At 42.7% G+C, this 24,645-nt stretch overlaps 1 protein-coding gene across 1 annotated transcript in view; it reads left to right on the forward strand.

Annotated features, from left to right (window-relative positions):
- The window catches only part of SI (sucrase-isomaltase), a 45,646-nt gene that overhangs the window by 16,050 nt on the left and 4,951 nt on the right, over positions 1-24,645 (forward strand). The window contains exons 14-46 of the mRNA XM_059855833.1: positions 123-207; positions 822-939; positions 1,319-1,490; positions 2,047-2,163; positions 2,620-2,774; positions 3,049-3,133; positions 3,872-3,928; positions 4,291-4,415; positions 4,779-4,867; positions 6,045-6,094; positions 7,345-7,515; positions 7,987-8,136; positions 9,376-9,582; positions 10,409-10,563; positions 12,165-12,333; positions 13,206-13,302; positions 13,709-13,821; positions 13,909-14,034; positions 14,740-14,868; positions 14,973-15,080; positions 15,176-15,238; positions 15,489-15,620; positions 16,223-16,307; positions 17,225-17,363; positions 19,349-19,482; positions 20,008-20,042; positions 20,134-20,250; positions 21,439-21,587; positions 22,098-22,182; positions 22,276-22,332; positions 22,931-23,055; positions 23,273-23,361; positions 24,580-24,629. Of these exons, the coding sequence (XP_059711816.1) occupies positions 123-207; positions 822-939; positions 1,319-1,490; positions 2,047-2,163; positions 2,620-2,774; positions 3,049-3,133; positions 3,872-3,928; positions 4,291-4,415; positions 4,779-4,867; positions 6,045-6,094; positions 7,345-7,515; positions 7,987-8,136; positions 9,376-9,582; positions 10,409-10,563; positions 12,165-12,333; positions 13,206-13,302; positions 13,709-13,821; positions 13,909-14,034; positions 14,740-14,868; positions 14,973-15,080; positions 15,176-15,238; positions 15,489-15,620; positions 16,223-16,307; positions 17,225-17,363; positions 19,349-19,482; positions 20,008-20,042; positions 20,134-20,250; positions 21,439-21,587; positions 22,098-22,182; positions 22,276-22,332; positions 22,931-23,055; positions 23,273-23,361; positions 24,580-24,629 (3,738 nt within the window). The remainder of the gene's footprint in view (positions 1-122; positions 208-821; positions 940-1,318; positions 1,491-2,046; positions 2,164-2,619; positions 2,775-3,048; positions 3,134-3,871; positions 3,929-4,290; positions 4,416-4,778; positions 4,868-6,044; positions 6,095-7,344; positions 7,516-7,986; positions 8,137-9,375; positions 9,583-10,408; positions 10,564-12,164; positions 12,334-13,205; positions 13,303-13,708; positions 13,822-13,908; positions 14,035-14,739; positions 14,869-14,972; positions 15,081-15,175; positions 15,239-15,488; positions 15,621-16,222; positions 16,308-17,224; positions 17,364-19,348; positions 19,483-20,007; positions 20,043-20,133; positions 20,251-21,438; positions 21,588-22,097; positions 22,183-22,275; positions 22,333-22,930; positions 23,056-23,272; positions 23,362-24,579; positions 24,630-24,645) is intronic.

Below are 24,645 nucleotides of genomic sequence, written 5' to 3' on the forward strand. Positions count from 1 at the left end.
AATCAGAAAGGAGACAAAGAACAGCTACTAATGATTCCTTAAAGAGTGACAATATTGTGGAAGACTTTTTTAGGGAAATGTACTTAAGGCAACTTTATTAAATCCTGCATCTTCCTTTCCAGGACATGAATGAAGTGAGCAACTTTGTTCAAGGCTCAAAAAAAGGTTGTGCAGACAATAGCTTAAACTACCCTCCTTACACTCCCAGTAAGTCCACCTACTTTAATCAGAATTAAAAAATATCAAATAAAATGTTAATTGCCTTCAAGGATACCACATGATTTTAGTGTAGTTCTTATGGGTGGGGTTTGGACATTCCTATTGACAGAAAACAATATTTATTGACAGAAAACAATATTTATGTGCTTGTATTGTATACTTCAGTTGTGGTTTATAGAACTGCCCCTTTTATCTCGCCAAATAAATACTGGATATTGTCATTGCCTTAATTATGTCCAATAATGCAATGATCCTCTTGCACTGTCAGTAGTTTTTCAGATATTTGCAGAACTGAAATGGAGTTCATAGTTTGTATTAAGAGTAGATTTTAAGTAACCTTTGCCAGTGTGCTGTCAGATGATGATTCAGGAATTCAGAGCACAGTTCCCGGTTCCCTGGATGGGTGCAAAGCTCAGGAGTGGAAATATCACAGAGCAAACCAACAGCCAAGAGCAGCATTTTGGTTTTGGTGTAACTAACCTGCCTGAGTGCAAGAATAAAGAGAAAAAGGGGGCTTGGATATCATAAATGTGCATTAAAGATTGGAAATACTAATGATGAAAATGTACCTCACCAGTGCTCTTTGTATTCCTTCCTTCAAGAGATCCTTGACAGACTCATGTACTCCAAGACACTTTGCCTGGATGCAGTGCAGAGCTGGGGCAAGCAATATGATGTCCACAATCTTTATGGATATTCCATGACCATATCCACTAAGAAGTAAGGAATGCATCCTGAAATCCTGCAGAAAGGTTTCGGAACAGTCCATGACCTGGGTTTTCCAAAGCACCACGAGATGTGGCTGCTAAAGGAACGAGATTCCTGGAAAATGCTGTGCTACCCTTGAGCCAGTTTAGCCCAGGCAAAATCCACAGCCTGGGGCTGGCAGGAAAAGCCAGAGCTGTGTAAAGAGAACATTGGCTGCCAGAGCTGTGTAAAGAGATTATTTCAAATTAATGTCTTGAGCTTTGCTAAAACACACCTGCAAAGGGGTCCTCATCTTCAGGATGAGTAAATGGGTGTGAACCTGCTTTGTCCAGCACTGCCAAAGTCTGAGCTGTGTTTCCCTCTGTGTAATTCCAGCCTCATTCCTTTCCAGAGCCATCGAGACGGTGTTCCCAGGAAAGAGAAGCTACCTCATCTCGAGGTCCACTTTTGCAGGATCAGGAAAGCACGGGGGACACTGGCTGGGGGACAATGCAGCCACGTGGGACCAGCTGAGATGGGCAATCCCTGGAATGCTGGATTTTAACCTCTTTGGAATTCCTTATGTAGGACATCAGTTCGTGCCACCTTTTCGAATCAGAGAACAGATTATCTTAAATAACCACCTACTCTGGCACCTCAAAATTAACCCTTTTTAGGAATCTCCTTTGAACATTTCTTTTCAATTATCGACTTTTGATTTAGGCTGTTTGATTTTTGTGGCTGTGGTGACATAAAAGTGGGTAACAAACTTATTATCTTGTACATCCTCATCTACCTCTTACTTTAGTAGTTTTTAAACATCAGTGGGGAGTGTGATACAATTCCTGGTTTTCTTATAATTTCAAATTAGAGACATCCACTTAGAAGGGAAATAGCCAGAATCCTTTTTATGATTTAAATTTGAATGGCTTTGAAACTTTTCTGCCATTCTGTGCATATGATCACCAAACAGGAAGGTAAAATTTGGAAGAAGCAGAATGATGGACAGTCTTAGTGTGGGGTCAGTTTAATGTTTTGGACAGCAGAGCTGGATTTGGGATATTACAAATATGTTGTACCTATTGAGGGGCACTGTACATCCAACACATTCTGAATTTTTATTTTTATTTTTTTTTAAAGGTTGGAGCAGATATTTGTGGTTTCACTGGAGACACCACAGAAGAACTTTGCAGGCGATGGATGCAAGTGGGAGCATTTTACCCATTTTCCAGGAACCACAACGGTGAATTTGAGATAGTAAGTTGTGCTTTCTGTTCAAAGCTGCTTTTGTTACACGACCACAATTCCTTTAATACCACTTCTAATCCTCCCTATCACTGGCCAGCTTGAAAACAGCACCTTGAGCAGTCTTTATGAAATTATAGATGGGGGAGGCTGGGTTTCACAAGGGTTAATTCAGAATGCAGTGGTTTGGCAACAGTTTTATGAGCATTGGTTGCTCCTACCACCAAGGAACGCCGAGGTCTGTGTGAGCCACCAGACCTGAATGCCAGGATGAATCCTGGAATAACCCTGGTGGACAAGGAGGGATGGGCAGTGCAAACAGCCCGGAGGGACAGGACACCAGGTCACAGCACCAGAAAGGAGAACCCAGTGCAGAGCTGCCCCACGGAACCCCAGCCCCTCTGAAACAGCTTCTGGGAAAGCTTTTCTGAAAGCCTGGCAATAAAAACAGTGGATGTTTGTTTCCAGCATCAAGATCCAGCTGTGTTTGGACCCAACTCCTTGCTGGTGAACAGCTCCAAGCATTACCTGAACATTCGCTACACCTTGCTGCCCTACCTGTACACGCTGCACTACAAAGCTCACACCCAGGGCGACACGGTTGTGAGGCCTCTGCTCCACGAGTGAGTCTGGGAATTTATAACCAAGAGGGAAATCTGACTCATTTCATCCTGCTAGGGGACTTTCTAAACCTCTGTCCTGTGAAAATGCACACTGGGGTCTCTGTAGGTGACTTCCCAGTTGGTGAAACCCCATTTTGGCCAAATCAGGAGGTGATTTTTATATGGCATCCTTTAGTCATGACTGAAAACAACCAGTACCCTGAAACCTTGGGGTTGCTGCTGATATAAATCACAAAATAACCCAATTTCTGCTCTGTCCTTCCCATTTATTCAGGTTCTACTCTGATGAAATAACATGGGACATCGACAGGCAGTTCCTGTGGGGCCCTGGGCTGCTGATTTCCCCTGCTCTTGAGCCGGTAGGTTTGGCTGGTTCGGGATCTGTCTGGTGGCCATGGGCCATGTTGAGTCCCCAGCTCCCTCTCCTTCATTCATTGATTCCAGTGAGAGAGCCCACAGCACATTTCTACCCCTGCTGAAACAGAAAATCTTGCAGTTAAATCCTACTCCTGTTTTCCAGCCTTCTATGGAGTCGGGGATATCTGGTCTGATATTCTGCTTTACCTCGTTTTTACATCATCTCTGAATTTCCTTTGGAGTCAGCTCCTCTTGCTGCATTTCAGCTTTTCTGTGGTACAACGAGAAAACAAAAAGGTTGTGGCTTATTCTGTGGCAGAATCTTGTAAATAATGATTTGTCCTGCCAGCAACACGTTTGCCGTGGAGAAACATAAAACATTTGTTAAAGACAGAAAGGGAAAGCAAGAATCTGGAGGGTGCCAGCCCCACAACAAATGGAAATAAAGAGGATAGAGATAGGATAGGATCTGGTTCACTGGGTTTGAAGCACTGTGGCTCTGGGTGGCTTTCAAGGAGCTGCCACTTTGCAGAGCAGCAGTTCAGTTACAGCCCAGCAGCTTTGCAGAAATCTGCTTGGATTGCCCTTCCCCCTGTCTGCACTCCATCCTAAACACCAGGAAACAGCAAAGTGCAGGAATGTCAGTGATTTTCTTCTCACAGTGAACTCCAGCTTTATTGGAAAATGCAGTTTATCTGACTAAGTTGAAATATGAAAGTTGTTTCTTTATTCCCTTTTAGGGCGTGGAGTCCACTCGTGTGTACTTTCCTGAGGCAGAGTGGTACGAGTATGACACGGTGAGGAAATGCAGGGATATTATGGGATGTTACATCATTTTCTAGATGGGAATGGGATGGAATAGGATTGTCAGCCCTGCTTTGGGGACAGAGACCTGACTTTGGGGTTACTTGGGAGACAAGGGATGAAGGGTGGTGGGATAAACCCGAGAACTGGCACCTCAAGACAGGGCTCAGATCGTGACATTAAATCAGAGTGATATGCAATTATTTTATTTTACATGCCCAGTAGCTCATAGATAATTACATAACTTAAGCTTTTTTAATAAGCATCAATTTGATGAAACTCAGGACTTTAAGAAAACACTCCCAGCAGTGTGTAATACAAAATTCCTGCTCTCTTTTCAATCTCTGTCCATCAGGGTGAACCAATGCAACTGAAGAAAGTGTGGCACAATATACCAACCCCAGGAGACAAAATAGGGCTGCACCTGAGAGGAGGATACATTTTCCCTACTCAGAAACCAAACACCACCACAGTGACAAGGTAGGATCCCAAATGCAACACTTTCAACATTTTTTTTTTCCCCATAACAGGGCTGGGGACTTCTAGGCTACGAATAACAGCAGCCAGTTGTATTTAGGATTTTCACCTTGAAAAGTGGGAATAGCTGTGAGCCAAACCTCGCTTCCACACCTTTAGTGATGAATTATTTGCATAGAAATTTGTAAATTCACCAGGCACTTTAATCCATTTGCATGAAAATTAAAGGAAACCAAGAATTAAACTTAATTGGGGTGGTTCTCCAAGGATTGTGACCCTGTTGGGTGTTTCACTCTTGCATGAAGATGGAGGATGCACTGAGAGTGTTCAGATGTTTGTTGCACACATAAATCTCTCTTTCCACAGCCGCACGAATCCGATGGGACTGATCATTGCCCTGGATGTCAACAGTGAAGCTTCTGGGGATTTGTTCTGGGATGATGGAGAATCTACAGGTGAGCAGCCACCAGCAGTGAAATAGATGTGGTTAACAAAGATCTGATGTGCTCAGATTTCGACGTTCCTGCTGGAAAAGAAGGCCTTGCAACACACTGCTGCTACTCGCCCACAAATCAAATGGTTTTCATCACTCTGAAGCAGAAAACTGTGGCTATTATTAATGTAAGCTTGAAGTCACGATTTAATTCGACAGAAGTACAGAAAAAAGACACAAGGCTCTATCTGAGGTCAAACCTCTGGTTTTCAGCAGAAATCTTTAGATTGTCAGGAGGGGACAGGGTGGGATTTTCCCATGGGATTTAGGCAAACCACTGCCCATCCAGGGAGGTATCTGAACACCAATATTGGAAAACTTTGTACATTCCGCTTGTACAACTCCTTTTCCTTGTGGCCTGTGCCAACTGTATCTCCCAGGAAAACTCCCCAGCCTCTGCTTTTTGGAATTTAGTGAAAGCTGGGGCTGCTTTTAAGAAATAGAGCAGTGCTTCAGCTGATTATTGCTGCCATAAATCCAGCAGGCCTTGGGTGGCTGCTGTGCAGGGGGTGACAGCTCCATGTGCTCCTCTGGCCTGAAATAACAAAGCCATCACTGCCCTCCCTGCTGCCAAACAAAGCAATAAAACATTTCATCACTTCATGGCCTGCCCAAAACTCACAGGTTGCACTTTTATAGGGGAACCATTTGCCATTTGCTTGTGGTGGCAGGATTTGTGTTTTCTTATGTAGAAAAAAAAAGTCACTTTGATCACACTTTGTATTTCTTCTTCCTGGTCATGAGTTATTTCCTCTCTTATGGTTCCATGGCATTTCTCATTATTAATATCATCATCATCACCATTATTTTTGTATGAAGAATCCTTATTTAGGTTATGTTAAAGGATTAGCTTTGACCAAAACTTTTATATTTAAGACAAACTAAGAATAACAATAGAATAAAAAAAAACCCACTACATTTTAGAAGAGCTGCTTTCAATGAATTTTTGTGGAAAAAATTAGGTCTCCTGGGAGACTGGCCAAAGGAAAAAGGGATATTTCAGTTCCTCAAAGAAACATGTGCAGCTTTGAATGCAGTCCTGATAATTAACAGTTAATTGGTCTCTAGCAGTGGCACAGCCCTACTTTAATTTTATTCTTTCCTGCACTCCAGCTGTAACTTCTTTTTTTACCTTTTAGGTACAATTGACAACAAAGCCTACATTTACTATGAGTTCAAAGTTTCCAACGTAAGTATTTGATTTTAATTTCTGATTTTTATCCAGCATCTTTTAAGAGCATTCTTTTCTCTCTTTATTCTCCTGTAAGATTTGCTGGAAAACAAAACATTTGCCAAAGCCCAGAGGAATCATGCTCAAAATACTCCATTTAACTGGGTGAAATCTGTTGTGTTTTTTCTCCTAGTTAATAGAAATATCTAAATAACTCCTATTTCCTTCCACGTAATAAACTCAGCAGCAATATTCACTGAACAAGAGAACTCTAAAGCACAAGAGGCTTTTAAAACAGAGTCAAAAAGGAGAAGCATGGAGTGCTTGTGATTCTCAAAACAGTGACAGTGTAAAAAATAGATATATTTATATTCTGTGAAAATATAGCAGAATGTGTCCAAAGAGTGAGGGAGACCCCCACCTTGCCTGAACCCCCAGAAACTGCACTGGGATTAAGTTTTATTGTGTTATTCCAAGGTGAAAGTGCCTTTGCAGGGTTCATGGAGGTCAGGGTGGAGTCCTGATAGTGTTTCTATCTAATATTGACAGGAACTATCCCCAATCAAGGATTGCCAGCAGCATGGTAACATGTTATTTGTACAGTGATAAAAATAATGACATTAATATCGGGTAAAGGTATTCCTGATGAAAGAGCACAATCTGAGAGAATGCAGAGGAACACGAGTGGAGCACAGGAATTAGTAATTTTTTTGAATCATAACTAATCAAAGAATCATTTGTAGATAAGACACCCCAGTTGCTGTTGGAGTTTGAAACCCCAGCAGCCAAGTCATGACTTGGCTGTGATGACATTTGAATTAACAATTAACCTCAGCCTTCCCAGGGAGGGCAATAAGGAAGTTCCACACACGTGTCACAGCCATGGTGCACTTCCTCTGCTTGGACTCTTCATCTAAAAAATAACTCATGGCAAGGGGTACTTTCATATCAGGAGACCTGAGCACCTTTGGATGTTGGAACCCAGCAAGTCTGGAGTTCATCTGCCCTGCCACAGACCAACCCCAGCCTTTCTTTACTTCCCAAGCAAGGAAACAAAGCTGAAACACAACTCTGAAGATTAGTTTGTACATGGCAGAAAAGCTTTTTTGTGATAACAACTAGCAGAGCAATAATTAATATGGGTGGGAAAAGATACTGGTTTATTTATGCTACAATATAAAAATCTTCATAGAAAAAAAAAAAGTTAAATCACGAGGACTTGTGGCAGGTTTTTAAAAGGAGAATGTGACCACTGTGTTATTTTTCAGAATGCTCTACAAATGACTGCTACACACAGCAATTATGTTGATCCAAACAACCTGAAATTTGAGGAAATCAAGATATTGGGATTGTCCCAGGAAATAGCATCAGTTTCTGTGTCTCAGAACAATGCTGTGCAGGGTTATACTCCTGATACCACCTATGATCCTGCCACAAAGGTAAAGCAATAACAGGGAAATGGAAAGTAAACATGTTTAAAATTGCATCAACTTTATTTTATATATTGCAAAGGACAGTACTCAGTGCCAATGTTGTTTCAGTGAAATACAATGTGAATTTTATTACAGAATAAAACCACAATTGCATTCAACTCTGCTGCATAAAAGTGCATCTAAGTTATGCTTGCAGTGCTGCAGACAGCTTATTTCATGTATTTATTCCTGTTTGCTTCCAAGGAAGCTGTGGCATTAACTCCATATTCTTAGAGTCTTAATTCTTCAGATTTTGTCTGTAAAAATACCAGTTGTGTGTCTTTGTAAAAGTGAGACTTTATCAAATCTTACAGAATCAGTTTTGTGAATTTTCAGTTTTTAACTCTATTATTCTTAAGGACCAGCACCTCCTCTGACTGAAGGAAAGCTGGATGGGATGTGCCATTTGATAACTGGTTATTGTTTCATATTTATAAGGTTGCTGTTATAAAAGGACTTCAGCTTGAACTGGGAAAATCTTACACAATCAGATGGACTCTAACTGCAAATGTTAATGAAAGATTTGATTGTCATCCCAGCCCTAACGCAACTAAAGAAAAATGTCAACAACTGGGCTGTTCCTGGGAAGTAAGTCCTTATTTCTCTAAAACAATGAAGACAAAAAGAAATAAATAATCCAGAATAAAAGGATTTCCTTTGTGGATGTAACAGAGTAAAAGTGGTTGGGGAGATTTGTCAGGTTTAAATAAAATGGGCCTCAGCTGGACTGTACTGATGGATTTTATTTACCTCAGTAGCTGACAACCACCTAAATTCTACCCCATTGTATCAGGAGTTGAGGAAAAATGAGATATTTTTTGAAAGATTAACAGAAATAATGTTAGAGTTATGAAAAAGCAGAAGAGGATATTCAGCTGCCCCTTCTGCCTCAGTGGCACCATGGCCTGCAAGGCTCAGCCCCTTTTGTGTCACTTTTGTGTCACCCAGGGACATTTTAAGTCAAATTAATTCCTCTGGATCTCAGTCTGACAGGAAATCCTTGAATTCCACAAAAATCTTGATTCATTTGTAAACTTTTTTATATCTGCATCAAGGGGCTACTTTAACATGAAGTTCTTTAACACGTGGTTTTATTTATAAATATTATTAATTATTAATAAACATGTGGGAGCAACATGGCAGAGCTGAACTTCAGAGGGTGTCTCCAGCTAAATTATTGTCTGTTCTTCTAAACCTAAAATTCCCATTTTGGGCCTTTCTATAGGAATGAAATCCAAAATTCAGTGCTGGCTGCTCCTGCACCAGCACCTGCTGGAGCAGTTGATGAGCTGCTCTGGTTTTGTTGCACTACCAAAAGGATTTTTTGTCATTTTGGACATTTGGAAATGTCAGGAGATCTCAGATGAGTAGGATGTAATTTTCACTGGATATATTAAGGATAATTTGTGTGAATAAAGGCAGTGAAAGATCTGCTCTGATGCTGCCTGAGTATGAAATGGGTTTTGGGCACATCTCCTTGAAGGTGGCCAGAGAGAAATGGGATTAAAAGGGACAAAGTTTAGGAATTCCCACAAGCCACGATTAAACCATGTTGAGGGATTGATCTGAAGATCACAGAGATGGGGAAATTAAATCCTCCTTAACTGCAGGAGGATTCAGTTTCCTGACTGCACTATTTGTACAGCCTTCACTGGATGGCTTCATCACACCTGAGCCAGCCTAGAGATTATGGTGTATTATTTCTTTTTCCAGGATTCCATTAATTTTCCCCCCAATTCCCCATTTAACACAGATCTGATAAAAACAGAATTCCAATAAAAAACCCAGCTGCTTTGCTAACCTGGAACTCCTCTCTGTTTGCACCAGGAGACATCAAACCCAGACGTTCCTGCCTGCTACTACACCTCCAGCAATCCTTACCTGGTACAGAACATTGAATATTCCTCCACTGGAATTGTGGCCACCCTTGGCTTCGATGACTCCAGGGCCAGGGCTAACGAGGCTTACACTGCCCCCATCAGCACCCTGCGCCTGGAGGTGAAATATCATCTCAACAACATGCTGCAGTTTAAGGTAAAGCCAGCCCAGAATTCCTCAAATGTTTTATTGATGGAAATTCAGAGAGCTTTTTATGGCCGGATTTATATTTCACTGACAGAAGCAGCCTTGTGTAAATTTGCTTCTCCTTCTAAGGAATTATTATTGCTCTTAGCTTGCATCTTTTTTTTTGTCCTAGAATCCTAGCACTCAATTTTACAAAGAAATTACATGAATCAAAGGTGTAATGCCAGTGTATGTGTGTCATGTCAAACAGGAACTTTGAAACTGAAAGTATTTTGTAAATCTGCAGGTAAATTTATCTGTAGGTGCTCTCATGACTCAACAGTTTATTTTTACATCCACCATTGCACTTCTATTCTAAAATTGTCCATCTAAAATTGTCCACAGTTGTTTAGCTGTAATTTATTGCCCTGTGTTTAACAGTCTTGATCTAAGCGGTCAGACATCAAAAACTAACTTATATCAGCTTTCAAAACACAGAAAACCTGAAAAAGAATCTTAAAAGTCGAGTAAAAGAAGAACTAGAAAATATTTTATCACACTTGCAAAGTATAGACACCTATGTACAAAGTATATACACCAAAGTATATACATCTATATTCTAAATATAAGTACATACTTTAAATTCATGTAGATAATTAGATGAGCCATTCATGATCCAAAACAAATCTTTAAGTTTGATTGGTTGGGATACTTTTGCCCCCAACAAAATCCTGTGAAGAAATGGCTCAAGACCGTGCATTTAAATGAAAATACCACAGCAGGTGTTTAAAAATCTAGATCAGATTCAGATTTCAAACAACTGACTTGCTTAAATAAACTGACTTTCTCTTCACAGATCTATGATTATGCAAACCCACGGTACGAGGTGCCCGTGCCCCTGAACCTGCCCAGCTCCCCCTCGAGCTCCAGCCAGGAGCGGCTCTACGACGTCTCGGTCCAGATCAATCCCTTCGGGATCCAAGTGCGCCGCCGGAGCACGGGGACGGTCATGTAAGCCACTGCCACCCTTTGGCATTCTGTGCCACACCTTTTTGGTGGCCTTTTTCATGCCAAACCCTCTCTCTGTGCACGTGCTGGAGTGAGGAGCACTGGCGGCTCTGAAGGCTGTTCCTTTGCGCTCCCCAAGTTTCCGGGAGGCAAAAGGATTCTCTGCGGTTCCTAAAATATTCCTTAGGGGACTACAGCACTCATTTAGGATTGGCCTGACCACAGCTCATTAAGGATTGGCCATTTGGGTCAGTTTTGGGGAATGGTCAGTGTGGGGGTACCAGTTGTGGGTTTTTCTGGGTCTGGACTGAAGGCACTTGAGATGTTATTTCATGTTCACACTCAAGTGTTTATTATTTCTTATCAGTAAAACAGTCTCACTGCTGTGAGTTCTGCAGCTTTTCATCAGAAGGCACAAAGTGGCCAACAATCTCTTGTTACATGGTCTTTTAAGACTAAACTATCCAATTAAGAACTGATAACTGGATTATTTCCCTTTTACCCCAATAACTGATCCCACAGAGCTGCCATGGGGACTTTTCTGCCCAATTACAAAATGCCCCCCAAAACCATGAAGAAGAAGAAGCAGCAGCATGAAGAAGAAACCCAGGATGACACCCTGTGCCCTCCATCTTGCTTCCATCCATAACATCCTAAAAATCCCAAACCCTCAATTTCTCACCCAGTGACACACCCACACTGCTCTCTATAATCTATTGCACACTTTTGTGGATTCCAGTCTCTCTTGAAGTCTGGGAAATTTTCTCCATGAATGAGGGTTAGAGTCAGAGCTGCCCTGGGGGTCAGGGCACCCCAGAGCAGACACAGAAATATTCCCAGTTTCCACAGGTTAGGGAAAAAAATAGAAGGAAGTGGTGTCCCAACTAACTCGAGATGGGTTTTGGTAACACAACAGATGAGTCTGACAGGAGCTTCATTTGTCCTTGATGAAGTCAGAGTTAGAAAACAGAGAACAGTTGAGTGTGTTCAGTTTTTTCATTCAAAAAACCAATTTTATTTAGTTTTTTAAAGTACTCAAAACTTAATTGTGAGTTGAGTTCCCTTTGCCAAGGAGAATAATAGTTCAACCTGCAATTGAAGCTCCTGGAGCAATGAAATTCTCTGCCAGAGCCCACCAGGCTGCAGTTTGATTTCTAACTGGAAAGGTGTTGATTTATGATAAATGTGACCTTCCGGTGCAATCTGCACAGAAAGCTCAGTGAGCTGTAAAAAGCACTTTGTTTACTATATTCCAAGTGGCTCCAGTGCTCTGTCTGGGAGGAAAATAGGATTGCAGTGTCCTCCTGAAATGCATTTTCTCTCTAAATTTCCAAAATACGACACAACTTGCTGTGCACGATGCCTGTGTGCTGTTCCTCTCTGAGAGATGCAGAGGATTTGGTGTCCCTAAACTCTCCAGCAGTTCTTACACACCCCCATTTCATGTCCTTTAAGGTTTTTTTTATAACCTCAACAGTTTCAGTCCACTTCTACTGAAGAGTGAGATCTCCAGAGAAAAAGAGTGGCTCAAAAGGAATTGTTTGCCAGACACACAGCCCCGAGGACGCTCTATTCTAATTCTCCCTTTCCTCTTCCCACTTCAGCTGGAATTCAGGCCTGCCCACCTTCACCTTCAGTGACATGTTCATCCAGATTTCCACCCGCCTGCCATCCCAGTACATCTACGGGTTCGGAGAGACGGAGCACCCCACCTTCCGACACAACATGAACTGGAACACCTGGGGATTGTTCACCAGGGACCAGCCTCCAACTGTAAGTGGGCAAAGAAGAAGAAAATGTGATTTCTGAGCCAAGGAGTGCAGAACTGTTCGGCATGACTGTAAAATCCAGTGGATGTCTGCTGGTGTTGGGCATTGGCTCTGAGCATATTTATCACAGTTTGCAATTTAGGTGGTGTCTGCATGGCAAAGTCATTTGTAAACCCATTATTTGGGACCTGCAGGAACAATGTGAGAAGCTCAGGCCCTCAGTCAGATGTTGGAAGATGACAGATGGCTTAGGAGTAGCAGCATGTTCCTCCTTTTTTTTATTCTTCTCTGCTTATTGTTTTGAAAATTAGACGTGAGTCAGAACAATTCCTGTTGCTTGGGGATTAATTTAGTACTTGCACAGGTAAAGCAGAAATCTTATCTCTGTTTATTTGTCTTATTTCCTACAAGATAGCAAATTTCCAATGATCAGGGAATGGCCAATGAAATAGCAACAGCTAATTATAGCTCTGACTTCCAGTTCAGTCTGGAACACATGTTGAGAAAATTAAATATAATGTCACCAGCACCTCCTGAGCACGCAGACACCTGGTTCTGTTTGCAAAGAAGGGAAGTTTTGTCCCGAGGAAGCACCTTCTCATTAGTGAAATTTAAATGCAATAATACCTTGGCTTTCCTTCCTGCCTGAGCAGTCTTGACAAGCCTGACAAATTGTGAAGCTCCACGTGACCTTCTGCAGGTCTGTTTTGTGGTTAGGTAGGGTTTAGGGGATTAAATTTAAAGTTTGCTTGCCATGTTTGGCAATTGTCTCACATTCTATTAAATTTATTACTAAATGTTAATGAACAAATGTTTGCAATGTTGGCTTCGTAGCATTGACTAAATACAGTAAAATCTATTTTGTTTTATTTGCAGTACAAGTTGAATTCCTATGGTTTTCATCCCTTTTATATGGCTCTTGAAGAAGATGGCAATGCCCATGGAGTTCTCTTGCTTAACAGCAATGCAATGGGTAAGAAAACCTTCATTTCTTCTCATAAAATCATGGAATGGTCTGGGTTGGAAGGGACATTAAAGCTCATCCTGTTCCATCCCCCTGCAGGGACACCTTCCACTGTCCCAGGTGCTCCAAGCCCTGTCCAGCCTTGCCTTGGGCACTGCCAGGGATCCAGGGGCAGCCCCAGCTGCTCTGGGCAGCCTCAGGGCCTCACCCCCCTCACAGAGAACAATTCTTCCCAGTATCCCACCTAAGCCTCCTCTCTGTCAGCTGGAAGCCATCCCCCCTTGTCTGGTCCCTCCAGACCCTTGTAAATTGTTTCTCTCCGTCCTCCTCCGCGTGCTCCATTTTTGCACTCAGCGTTTTTGCACTGGTGGCAAATCCAGGCCCCCTTTTCTCACTTCCTTCCCTCCACTTCCAGATGTGACCTTCCAGCCCACCCCTGCCCTGACCTATCGCACCATCGGAGGAATCCTCGACTTCTACATGGTTCTGGGCCCCACCCCCGAGCTCGTGGTTCAGGAATACACCGAGGTAGGAGCCCAACTGCTGCTGGGCTTTGGTGGGCCGGGTTGGTTTCTCTTCCCCCTCCTCACCACCAGCATCCTTTCCTCTTTTCAGCTGATTGGGCGCCCAGTCATGCCACCCTACTGGTCCCTGGGGTTCCAGCTGTGCCGCTACGGCTACGCCAACGACTCGGAGGTCGCCCAGCTCGTGGAGGAAATGAAGGCGGCTCAGATTCCCCACGTACGTTGGGAGCAAATAACATTTGAGCTTTTGGCTTCGTAGCACTGACTAAATCCATTTAAACACTAAAGCAGTAACCCACCAAAAACACCCCCGCTGCGGTAGAGAAGAGCAGGTTTTGTGCCACAGACTCCGGGCTGCGCTAAAAGCTGTTTAATTTTCTTAATTATTCACACCAAAGAATGCCAGGAAGGAGCAGTGATTGAGGAAAAACCAGCAGGGAGAAAAATGAAGCAGCATAATTTCATTGCCATAATGCTCTGTGTCAAGTCAGCTGTGATTTGGCCCAGGTTGTTGTTGGGGTAGTAGGAATAGCACCTAGACCTAACAAAATTATGCTATAAATTGAATGTGGATTCGTTTTAAATTTAATAATATCAATGTTTCAATAGAGAACAGCTATTCCTGCTGTCTCCTTATAGCTATGGAAATATAGGTGCAGTTTCTGTGTACATACATATGGACAAATCAATTTTTTTCTGTATTTTGTATCAATTTCTCCCCTCAATTTAGACGCAGCAGTGAAAGGTTTATTTTGCTCATAGTTTGTGTAATATTCATTAACAACTGCAGCATTAAGCTACCACTGCTGCCAATTTTACACATCAAAAGTTCCATATTTTACTTATTTTGGCCAATTTTCAATATTTGGAAAAAAAGAGGAGAAAATAATTTAAAACTAATTGTTTGTTTTTTTAATTTCAGGATGTCCAATATGTAGATATTGACTACATGGAAAGGAACCTGGACTTCACCCTTTCCCCACGTTTTGCTGGGTTACCGGCTCTGATCAACAAAATCAAAGCAGAAGGAATGAGATTTATCATTATCCTGGTCAGTCTGGAATATTGTTTTTAAATTCCAATACAGCATGACAAAATGAAGAAGATATTCAATGTGAGTTTTCAGCCTAAGGGTAAAAGTGTTTCTGTTTGTAGGATCCAGCCATTTCTGGGAATGAAACAGATTATCCTGCCTTCACCAGAGGTGTGGCCGATAATATCTTTGTACAATGGCCTGATACCAAAGAAATTTTGTATTCCAAGGTACTGTCCAGGGATGAGTATTTAACTTTGTGTTGTTGAAGCTCAGTTTGTGTTTAGTGTCGCTTGATTATTTAAAATATTCTTTGTCCCGTTAGGTCTGGTCGTTTCTTCCCAATGTCCAAATCAATGAGTCACTGCCTCATGAAGACCAAGTAGAGGTAAATACATGGTTTGGTTCTGGACTCAAATATAGACATTAATCAGTTAAAATAGCAGCAAAATCATTGATAAATCTCATGGCAGGAATAAAGTGCAGAAACCGGTTGAGCCTTCCTAAAAGCCAAAAAACTTAGCGAACAAGCAATTATTTTTTGTCATCTTTTAATTATTTTTTTTTTAATTCCAGACTTTTAACTATGGAATGCCTTCAGTCCCCTCATCTGTCTTGTTTTCCTTCTGTTTTTACAGAACTACGTATCCCATTGTGCTTTCCCAGACTTCTTCCGCAATTCCACACTGGAGTGGTACAAGAGGGAAATCCTGGAGGTCTACAACAATCCCGACCCCTCAAAAAGCCTCAAGTTTGATGGGCTGTGGACTGTAAGTGAGGAAATGCATCTGATTTCTGGGTTGTTTTTCTCTGCCCCACACTGGTGGAGAGGGCCCCAGTTCCTGATTCCCAGTATCTGCACTGCTCTGGCAGAAGTATCCAGTGTTCAATTCCCATTAAGGAAATGTTGGACTTGATGATCTTGGAGGTTGTTCCCTTGAAACAAAGAATTGCTGAATTACAGAATAGTCTGGGTTGGAAGAGATCTTAAAAATCTTCTATTCCCGCTCCCTGCCGTGGGCAGGGACACCTTCCACCATCCCAGGCTGCTCCAAGCCCAATGTCCAGCCTGGCCTTGGGCACTTCCAGGGATCCAGGGGCAGCCACAGCTTCTCCTGCCCACCCTCCCAGGGAACAACTCCTTCCCAATACCCCACCTAATCTCTCCCTCCTTCAGCTCAAAACCATCTCCCTTTTCCTGTCACTCCATGCCCTCATGGAAAGTCCTTTTCCTGCCTTTTTATGGAAGCCCCTTTATGGAACATGGGATTTCCAGCTGAGGCTCCTGAGGAACCCTGCAACGCTGCTTGTGTGTAATTCAGCATTTATGGTGTTCTGTAGCCAACTAAGGGGTTTTACTCTGTGTTTTTAGGACATGAATGAACCAGCAGCTTTTATGAATGGCGCCATGGGTGGCTGTAGGAACGAGCTCCTAAATTATCCCCCCTACATGCCTCGTAAGTCTGATTCCTCCTTACAAGAGTTTTAGGTTTTTCTAGTTCCTACATAAATTCTTATCTGCTATTTGGGTATAAAAGCTGAAATAAAGATGGATTTATAAACCCACAGATCCTCACTGAACGTGGCCCTTTATTCCTGAGATTGTGGGCACACTGCAAGCCCCAGTATTTCAGCAGGAGCTGTGCTGCACTTTGTAAAAAAAAAAAAAAATAGTTCTTTCCAGCTCCTCACTGCATATGGATTTTGGTCCCTATTTTGTGTCTAAGTGCTTTGCTTGAGGCATGCCAGAGAATTGAGCTCTCTGTTTTTGCACTTTTCTCAGATGAATAATGCAATTAATTAAATATTTAGAAAATATGCATGTGTCTCCTCTCATTGCCATTTATGTGAGCAGTCAAAGGCTTGAAATGCTTCGCTTTCTTAGCTCTGCTTTCCTGAAGTACTGGTGTAAAGGAGTACTAATTAGGAATTATTTATTAATGGTTTATTAGCATACTCTCATTGCTTACTGTTTTATTCAGGTTTCACAAGTGGTTTCTCAGGAATTTCCAGGAAATTAATATTCAGATACACAGATCATACCCCCACCACATCTGGTTTTCTGTTTATGTCATTAGTCTGGCAGTCTTCAAAAAGATTTGAAATATTTTCTGATATACTCTGTTTATTCTTTGAGCCTCTGTAGTAAGAGCATCTGTAACTGAACTATTAAAACATTCACAGGCTCAGATACCTGCATAGGAATACTGGAGATATTCCATTTTGAAAATGCTATTTTTATAATTATTAATAAATAAGTGACAGCAAAAAGAGACTGAATGCCTAACAGATTATGAAAATTAGGAAAAAGTAACTCAAATGATTAATACATGAATATTAATAATAATAAATATGTTTCTTCCCTTTGCACAAGATTTGGGATACATGTCAGTAGGATTAATCTACAAAACTCCCTGCATGGAAGGTCTGCACTACCTGCCTGATGGGACCCCAGCCAGACACTACGATGTCCACAGCCTTTACGGATGGTCCCAAGCCAGACCCAGCCTGCTGTAAGTGCTTTGCCTGCTCCATGCTGCCTCCAGGATGTGTTCTGATGCCTCAAGGAGCTGGAACAGAGGCTAGATGGAGTTCAGAGGAATAAAGTGGGTATTTACTGAAGTGCCTTCAAAGGCCACACCCTGGCAGGATTGGACCCACAGTCCTGGCTCTGCACAGATGGCTCCAAGATGGGAGAAAAAGAGGATTTGGTCACAAGATCTCACATTTTTATAAGTTTTAGTCCATTTGCATATAGGAGTTAACTGTCCAATTAATAGCTTCAGATTATGAAGTTTCATCCTCCTTGCTTGCTTGCCCGTCCTCCTCTTCTCACGTTGTTCATGCTTTGGGCCTGAAGTCTGAACAGCTCCAGCTGCTGTTGGGAGCTGCATTTTCCCTTTCTTATTCCTGTTATCCCAAAGTCATTCAGTGCTGCTGATGGGCTCAGGTCCCTCTTGGCTCTGTCAGGAACGAGGAAGCTCCAGGAGTTTCTCACCTGAGCCACCCCTGCCAAGACCTTGTTGTGCACACCCAGTGGAGTGGACAAGAATTTGATAGGAAAAGGAATATCACCATCTTTCCTGTGTTTTAAATACAAACTGTTTTCCACTGTTTTGTGAGGCACTGCAACAGAAATCACCACAATAAATCTCACAGCTCACACAGATACTCTTACACTGGAAATTTATAGCAAATGTTATCTATAAATATATATATATATACATATATTTCAGTCCCAAATTTATTTTTTGGCAGTAACTGAAGGGGTACTTGTGAAACTGAAGAAATGCAATAATTTATTTTGATACTAAACCACCCAAACAGAAAGATTATTTGCACAAAAGACTGTAGCTGAGAAGTGAACATCAGTATTTTATGTAACCTGGTGTCATTGCAGTCCTCCATCCATTGGACACAAAACTTTGGGATATTGCCTGGATGCTGTTCTTTTGGAATGAGGTTTTTGCATAGCCAGAGTCCCTGTTAGTGAATACAGGAACTGTTTGGAGGTAAATGCAGCCTTTGTGACCTGAATAACTGTTTTTCATGGATAGAGGTACGGAGCTGCAGGCCTGAGGCTCCAGGCACTCGGGTCCTGCTCGTCTCTGAGCAGTTCTACATGTGACATTTGCTGTCTTCACTTTTGAAATTTTGGCTGCCTCCTCCAAAGCATTATTGACACAGGGAAACAAGCACAGAATTAAAATGTTGGAAAATATGTTACAAAGGAATAAAGGATGCTAGAAAAGTTGCTGTTTAGAGGAAATAATTGTGGCACATTAGTCTGGTTTAATTGCTGCTGTAATTTAAGTGTATCTTTGCTGTAATTATGGTGTCACTAAAGCTGCAAATCCTATAGAAAAATAAGCAAATAGTGCCTTATTGAAGCAGCAGTTTAGGCAATTAAGGGGCTCTCGCATTGGAGAGCAGTGGGATTTAATCAGGGTGATTTTCTGACTAATATTCATATTGATATCCTGTCACCTTGGTCTTTCAGAAGGGACTAAAAATCCCTGACTGTTTTTTTTTCTTTTTCCTTCAGCACCTTTTAGTCAACTAAACTTATTCTGAGTGGTACAGTGTTCCTGCTACCTCTGTTTTCACTCTTGTGAGCCTTTTGCTTATTTTTGCTAAATTATTTCCAACTGTTGCTTCAAGGGCATGCCCTCACACACACTGTGGAGCACCTAGAAAATGGGCTTGGAAAACTTTTGCCACACTCCTATTTTCCCACAGAGGAGTTATCCTGAGCTGGAAAACTCCTTTTTAATCCCTCACACTTGCCAGTTTGCAGCTGCAGGTGGGCCAGCTTTGCTGGGATTGTGTCCGGATCCCGCTGAATTGCCATAAAAAGCACGAAGGGACCGGATGGATACGATGCAGCCATGCAGTAGGATAAAACAAACCCAATTATTTATTTTCAGAGGCTCTTCTGCAGGGCATTCTGGCGCAGTGTTTCTCCTGTGGGCTGATTCTGTGCCTGTTCCCAACGCAGGGCTCTGCAAGGCGCCACCCAGGAGCGCGGGATCGTCATCAGCCGCTCCACCTACCCCAGCAGCGGGAGATGGGTGGGCCACTGGCTGGGGGACAACACGGCAGCCTGGGACCAGATGCACAAATCCATTATTGGTACGTGCCAGGGAAAGGGTCTGCAGGCCTGGCATCGCCCAGTCACCACGTGGGTTGGGTTGGGAGGGAGCCCTAAATCCAGTTCTGACCTGGCAGGGACGCTGTCCACACGCCAGGCTCCTCCAAGCATTTTCCAGCCTGGCTTTGCTTCTCCTTCACCTCCTTGCTTTTTGTATTCCTGGGATTTTTAGCTGAAAAAAATTGTTCAGCAACCAGAATTTGTGGTCAATTCCCTTTTCACTTTTTCTTGTTTCTTCCTTCTGTACCAGGTGCTGGGCACTCCTTTAATTCCCTTTGGACCAGGCCTTCCATGCCCTGTGTCCTGCCACTCATTTTTTTTATTTTCTCCTGTCCACCCACATCCCATCTCCTTCTGTAGCAGGAAAACACAACACATTAGAGAAATTGTGGGGCTTGGATTTGCTTTTTTCTCTTCTGAATCAGTAGTGTAATAAACACTGTCTATGTAACCACAAAGTAAAAAAAAAAACCCAGCGAGTAACTCCAATTTATTTCTCTTTTCAGGCATGATGGAGTTCAGTCTCTTTGGAATATCTTATGTAAGCTAATGAGTTATTAACTTCTATTTAATTACCGTGATGCTGTACATGATAATACAGTTTTCCATTTGGGTTATTCTGTAAATTTCAGACAGGAGCTGATATCTGTGGCTTCTTCAAAGACTCACAGTATGAGTTGTGTGTCCGCTGGATGCAGCTGGGTGCATTTTACCCATTTTCCAGGAATCACAACGAGAAAGGAACTCGGGTGAGTTGCAATTTTTTAATAGTTCTTAGCAGCTGGGCCTTTGCAACACACAGGTAAAACCAGCCAGAACAAAGCACAGCTGCCCTGGCTCAAAAAAAAAAAAGAAAAATTCCAAGTAAAATGGAGGAAAACAACACTTTTGGCTCTTTATCAAATGAAAATTGTCATTATTTCTATGCTGGCTCTGCTGTGAGCCTCCCCATCACCTGGGAGGTTTTGTGCCCCCAGAGGAGCTGCTCTGGGATTTGGACACTTGAAGGAAGCCCCCTCTAACTTTACTTTCACTGAATCAAACTCTACATACTTTCCCCTCTGTGCCATTTGGATTTCAATGAGCTACAGTAGGGCTAGAATGGAGATTTTATGGCAAACACACTTCAAGAAACAGAACTGACCCCGCTGCTCTCAGCCCTAATTGCCCATAATTATACAACAAATGAGAAAATGGGGCAGTGTAATGAGATGCTGGAGTGAGACTCAGGAATTTCTGTGCTCTGCATGTTTGCCACCATCAGATATTGTATTTCTGCTGAAAGGAAAGGGAAATAATTGCCTAAGTGCAGGCTGAGGAGTGGAGTGGAGAAAGCTGTAAAACAAGATAACTGGGGAAATGAAAAAAAGGGAAACAGCACTTGTGTTGCAGGGAAAGCTTCAGGTCCAGCAGAGTGGAGCTATTTAGATGGCAAATATCTAATGGATTAAAGTCTGCTTTTCAAAGCCAGCTGCTTTATCTCGCAGCACACACCTTCCACGGGCCCTGAAAGCCTTCAAACTGCAGATCCAGGGTTATCATGGGGCCTCCAGCCCTGCCCAATTTGCCAAGGTATTGTTCCCACATTTAATAAAGACTTGAGGCTCTCCTGACACCAGTCCTTGGTGCCTGGGACTCCTGCTGCGAGCAGAGGGCTGCTGGGTGATGTGCCCTGGGACGTGTCACACCTTGGGGACACTTTGCATTAAACATTTTTACTGTTTCCCCTGGGCTTTTATCAGCCTTCCTCTTTCTAGTTCCCCTCCTGGGGCTGACACTGACAGCCACAGTTTTCACTTGCTCCTGAGATGAAGAATAAACAAACAAAGATGCTCTGCTTCAGAGGAGAAATTTCTTTGGTTTGTTTTGCTGAGCTGATTTGTTTTCAGCTTTCTCATGCAGTCCAACCCAGCTTCTCTAACAACACTCTCTTTCAGAGGCAAGATCCTGCTTCCTGGGATAAAAACTTTGAAGACATGTCCAGGCACGTGCTGAACATCAGATACACCCTGATACCTTACCTCTACACCTTGCTGCACGACGCCCACGCCCACGGCAGCACCGTGGTCCGCCCTGTTCTCCATGAGTAAGTGCAATTCCCCTGCTCTCCTCGCCAAGAATTCCCATAAAACTCCTCTGGTTGTGACCCTCTAACAACAAGAGTTGTGCTTTTGTTACAGCATTTCCCCCTTCAATTAAAACATACCAAGGCTTGGCTGGGAAAACCGGGGGTTTTTGCATATAGCAATTTGCTTTTTACTAAGAAGCTCAGAAAACAGCTGCTCAAATTAAAAAGTCTGTCCCAGTCTGTCCAAGGTTTTATTGCTGTAAATAACAAGAGTTAGACTTTGAGAGTTTTGTTGTCCCAATGTACTGAAAAGCAAAAGCAGAGAAATGGACCCAAACCCTTAAAGCTAAGCCCTAACTTGCATTTCTCTACTGTCACATCAGGATCTTTGTGCAGCCATTAACTGATCTCTGAATTATTAACAGCAATAATGAGGAAACAGTAGAAGGAGTAGGTGAAATTACTGACAGAAGGGTCTTCAAGGAGGACTCTTTGGGAGAGCTCAGCTCTGGCCATTCATCCTGACAGGTTTGTGGGAGACAGGACCACGTGGGACATCGACGAGCAGTTCCTCTGGGGTCCTGCCCTGCTCATCACCCCTGTGTTGAGAGAGGTCAGCTCTTAAGCTTATTTATTACTGAAAGTCAGTTTAATTAAGCTTCACTTTTTGATTTGAGGTGCCTAAAATTTGTGTGTTTAACCGCAGAATGATCGGAGTGTGATCGCTTATTTCCCTGATGCCCGCTGGTATGATTACCACACAGTAAGTCATCCTAAAAAAATTGTATTTTAAAACTTGTGTTTTCTGTATTTTCACAGTGCTGAGCGTGGCAGGGAGGTGGGAACACCCTGCCTAATTTGCATTTAATATAAGTTCTTAGAAACATAAAAAGAAATAATAAAAATCCTCGATTCCTTTATAATAATGTATAATAACGTGATCAGGGTTATGATAAATGAAAAGGTGAAGTTAATACCTTTAATTTAGACTTCTTTTCGCTTTTTGTAACCCTCAAATGATACACAGAGATTTTTGTAATGGAATTCTCTAATGAAGAAAGAAAAAAAAACAGGTTTAGTTGCATCATTTTTCCTGGAAAATTATAAAATATTTGGAAATAGGAAGAGCAGGATCAAAACTCTCTTCATTAATCACAGGTTTGTGTTTCACCTGCTCGGCCCCTTTGGTTCAGCTGCCATCACCCATGGTCAGGCCGGCCTTTTAGAGACCCAAAGTTTCAGGGTTTCTCTTATTAATAGTTACTCCTGCAGTAACAACTCCTAATTAACCTGTCTAGAGAGATATTACATTTTGTTCTGAAAGAAAACCCTGTAAAAATTCATATTTTTTTTGTCCATAGAACTCAGATACTGGCTTTAGGAAACAATTCCAAAATCTATCAGCTCCTTTGGAGCACATCAACCTGCACATCCGAGGTGGATACATCCTGCCTTGGCAAGCACCTGCTAATACAACTGCCTACAGGTAGGAAGAAGTGAAAATTTTACATTTAATTTGTATTTTCGGCGTGTTTTTTGTTTGTTTGTTTGTTTCCCCTAATGGTCTTTAGTAGTATGGGGTGGGAAGATGGCGATGGGAGGTCAGTGGGGTGGTTCATGACTTTTCTGGAAAGGAATTGCCATTTGGGGAATATGGAATGTGATCAGCTGAGGGAACTGAGAGCAAACTGTGTTCTGCACAGCCGGAAGAACCCGATGGGACTCACGGTGGCCCTGGATGATGCCCAGCTTGCAGCAGGACACCTTTACTGGGATGATGGGGTCCGCATCGGTATGGCCAGCCCTTCTTCCCTCCCTAAAACCCTTCTGGTTTTCCTGTGGGAATGGTTGGATACTGCTAAGTGAGGCTCCATCCCCGGGCATACTCAAAGCCCAAATTCAAGCAGACAAAACCAAACCAAGGATGTGAATTGGGGAGAGAGGGAGCAAACTCTGGGGTGTGCGAGGAGGAGCTGAGGGAAGGGGTGGACTTGGCCAAGGCCATTCCTGGAGGACAGATCTGAACTCACCTTCAGAGGCAAAGCTGAAATGAAACCTTCAGACCAACATTACAGAAGCATGATCCTTCCAGACTGAAGCCACACCACGCTGTGATTTACAGAATTAAGGTGTTGCATAAATGAACTCGTGCCCTGGGCCTGGGGAAAGGCACATAACAAAGATTCCTCCTCAAACCACAGATCATGTGAGAGCTCTCACTAATTTCCTCAACATGGCTAAATTTAAATTGTCTGCAGATCAGAGACACTGAGCTGGCATTTCTCCTCCCCACCCAGAGAGCACTAGCCTTGTGAGAACAATGAATTCCCACCAGGAATGCAGGAAATGTGCCTTGCATGGGCACCTGGAGGGAGTTTGCAGGAGGCTGGAGGTGGATCTGGAGGTGCTTCCCACCCTCTGCCAGCACTGGAATCCAGAAAGGATGGCCACGTTAGGGAAAGCTGGTGATAAAGGGTATTTGGGTGGGGCATCTGCCAGGGTGACACTCCCAGGAGTGTGGGAAGGCAGCAAGGAGCCCCGGTGGCCAGGGACCAGCACTGCTCTGAGGGCAGGGACAGCTGAATCCCAGCGCTGGGGAAACGCCAGCAGCCACCTCAGAGAGGCAGCACCCCCGAGGTGTCACCTGGAATTGTCACCTGGGAATGGAGGGGCATGTGGGAAATGACTCTTCACTTCTTCAGTGTTTCAAACAAACATTTTTCTCCTCATCTAAACTCCCCTGATCTCCCTAGTGCTGTTTCTTTGCCTGCTTTTATATCCTACCCCTAAAATGTTCTCCTTTTATCCTCATTTCAGCTTTGTATACACTGAAAGTATTTTATGTCTAATAGCATTCATCTCCTGGAAATGCACAGCTTCTCTTTATTTACATATAAATACATCCCTTGCATTTGTGAGCTGTCTGTGGACACACATTTTGATAATGTGTTAAATAAGGTGGCCAGCAAAGACATTTTATTCAATTTCTTTCATTCTTTCTTTTTCACAGATGCCTATGAAGATGGTGTTTACCTGCTGACATCATTTACTGCCAAGCAGGTAATCACATTAGCTC

The sequence above is a fragment of the Haemorhous mexicanus genome, chromosome 10, assembly GCF_027477595.1.
Source record: "Haemorhous mexicanus isolate bHaeMex1 chromosome 10, bHaeMex1.pri, whole genome shotgun sequence".
Classification (NCBI taxonomy): Eukaryota; Metazoa; Chordata; class Aves; order Passeriformes; family Fringillidae; genus Haemorhous; species Haemorhous mexicanus.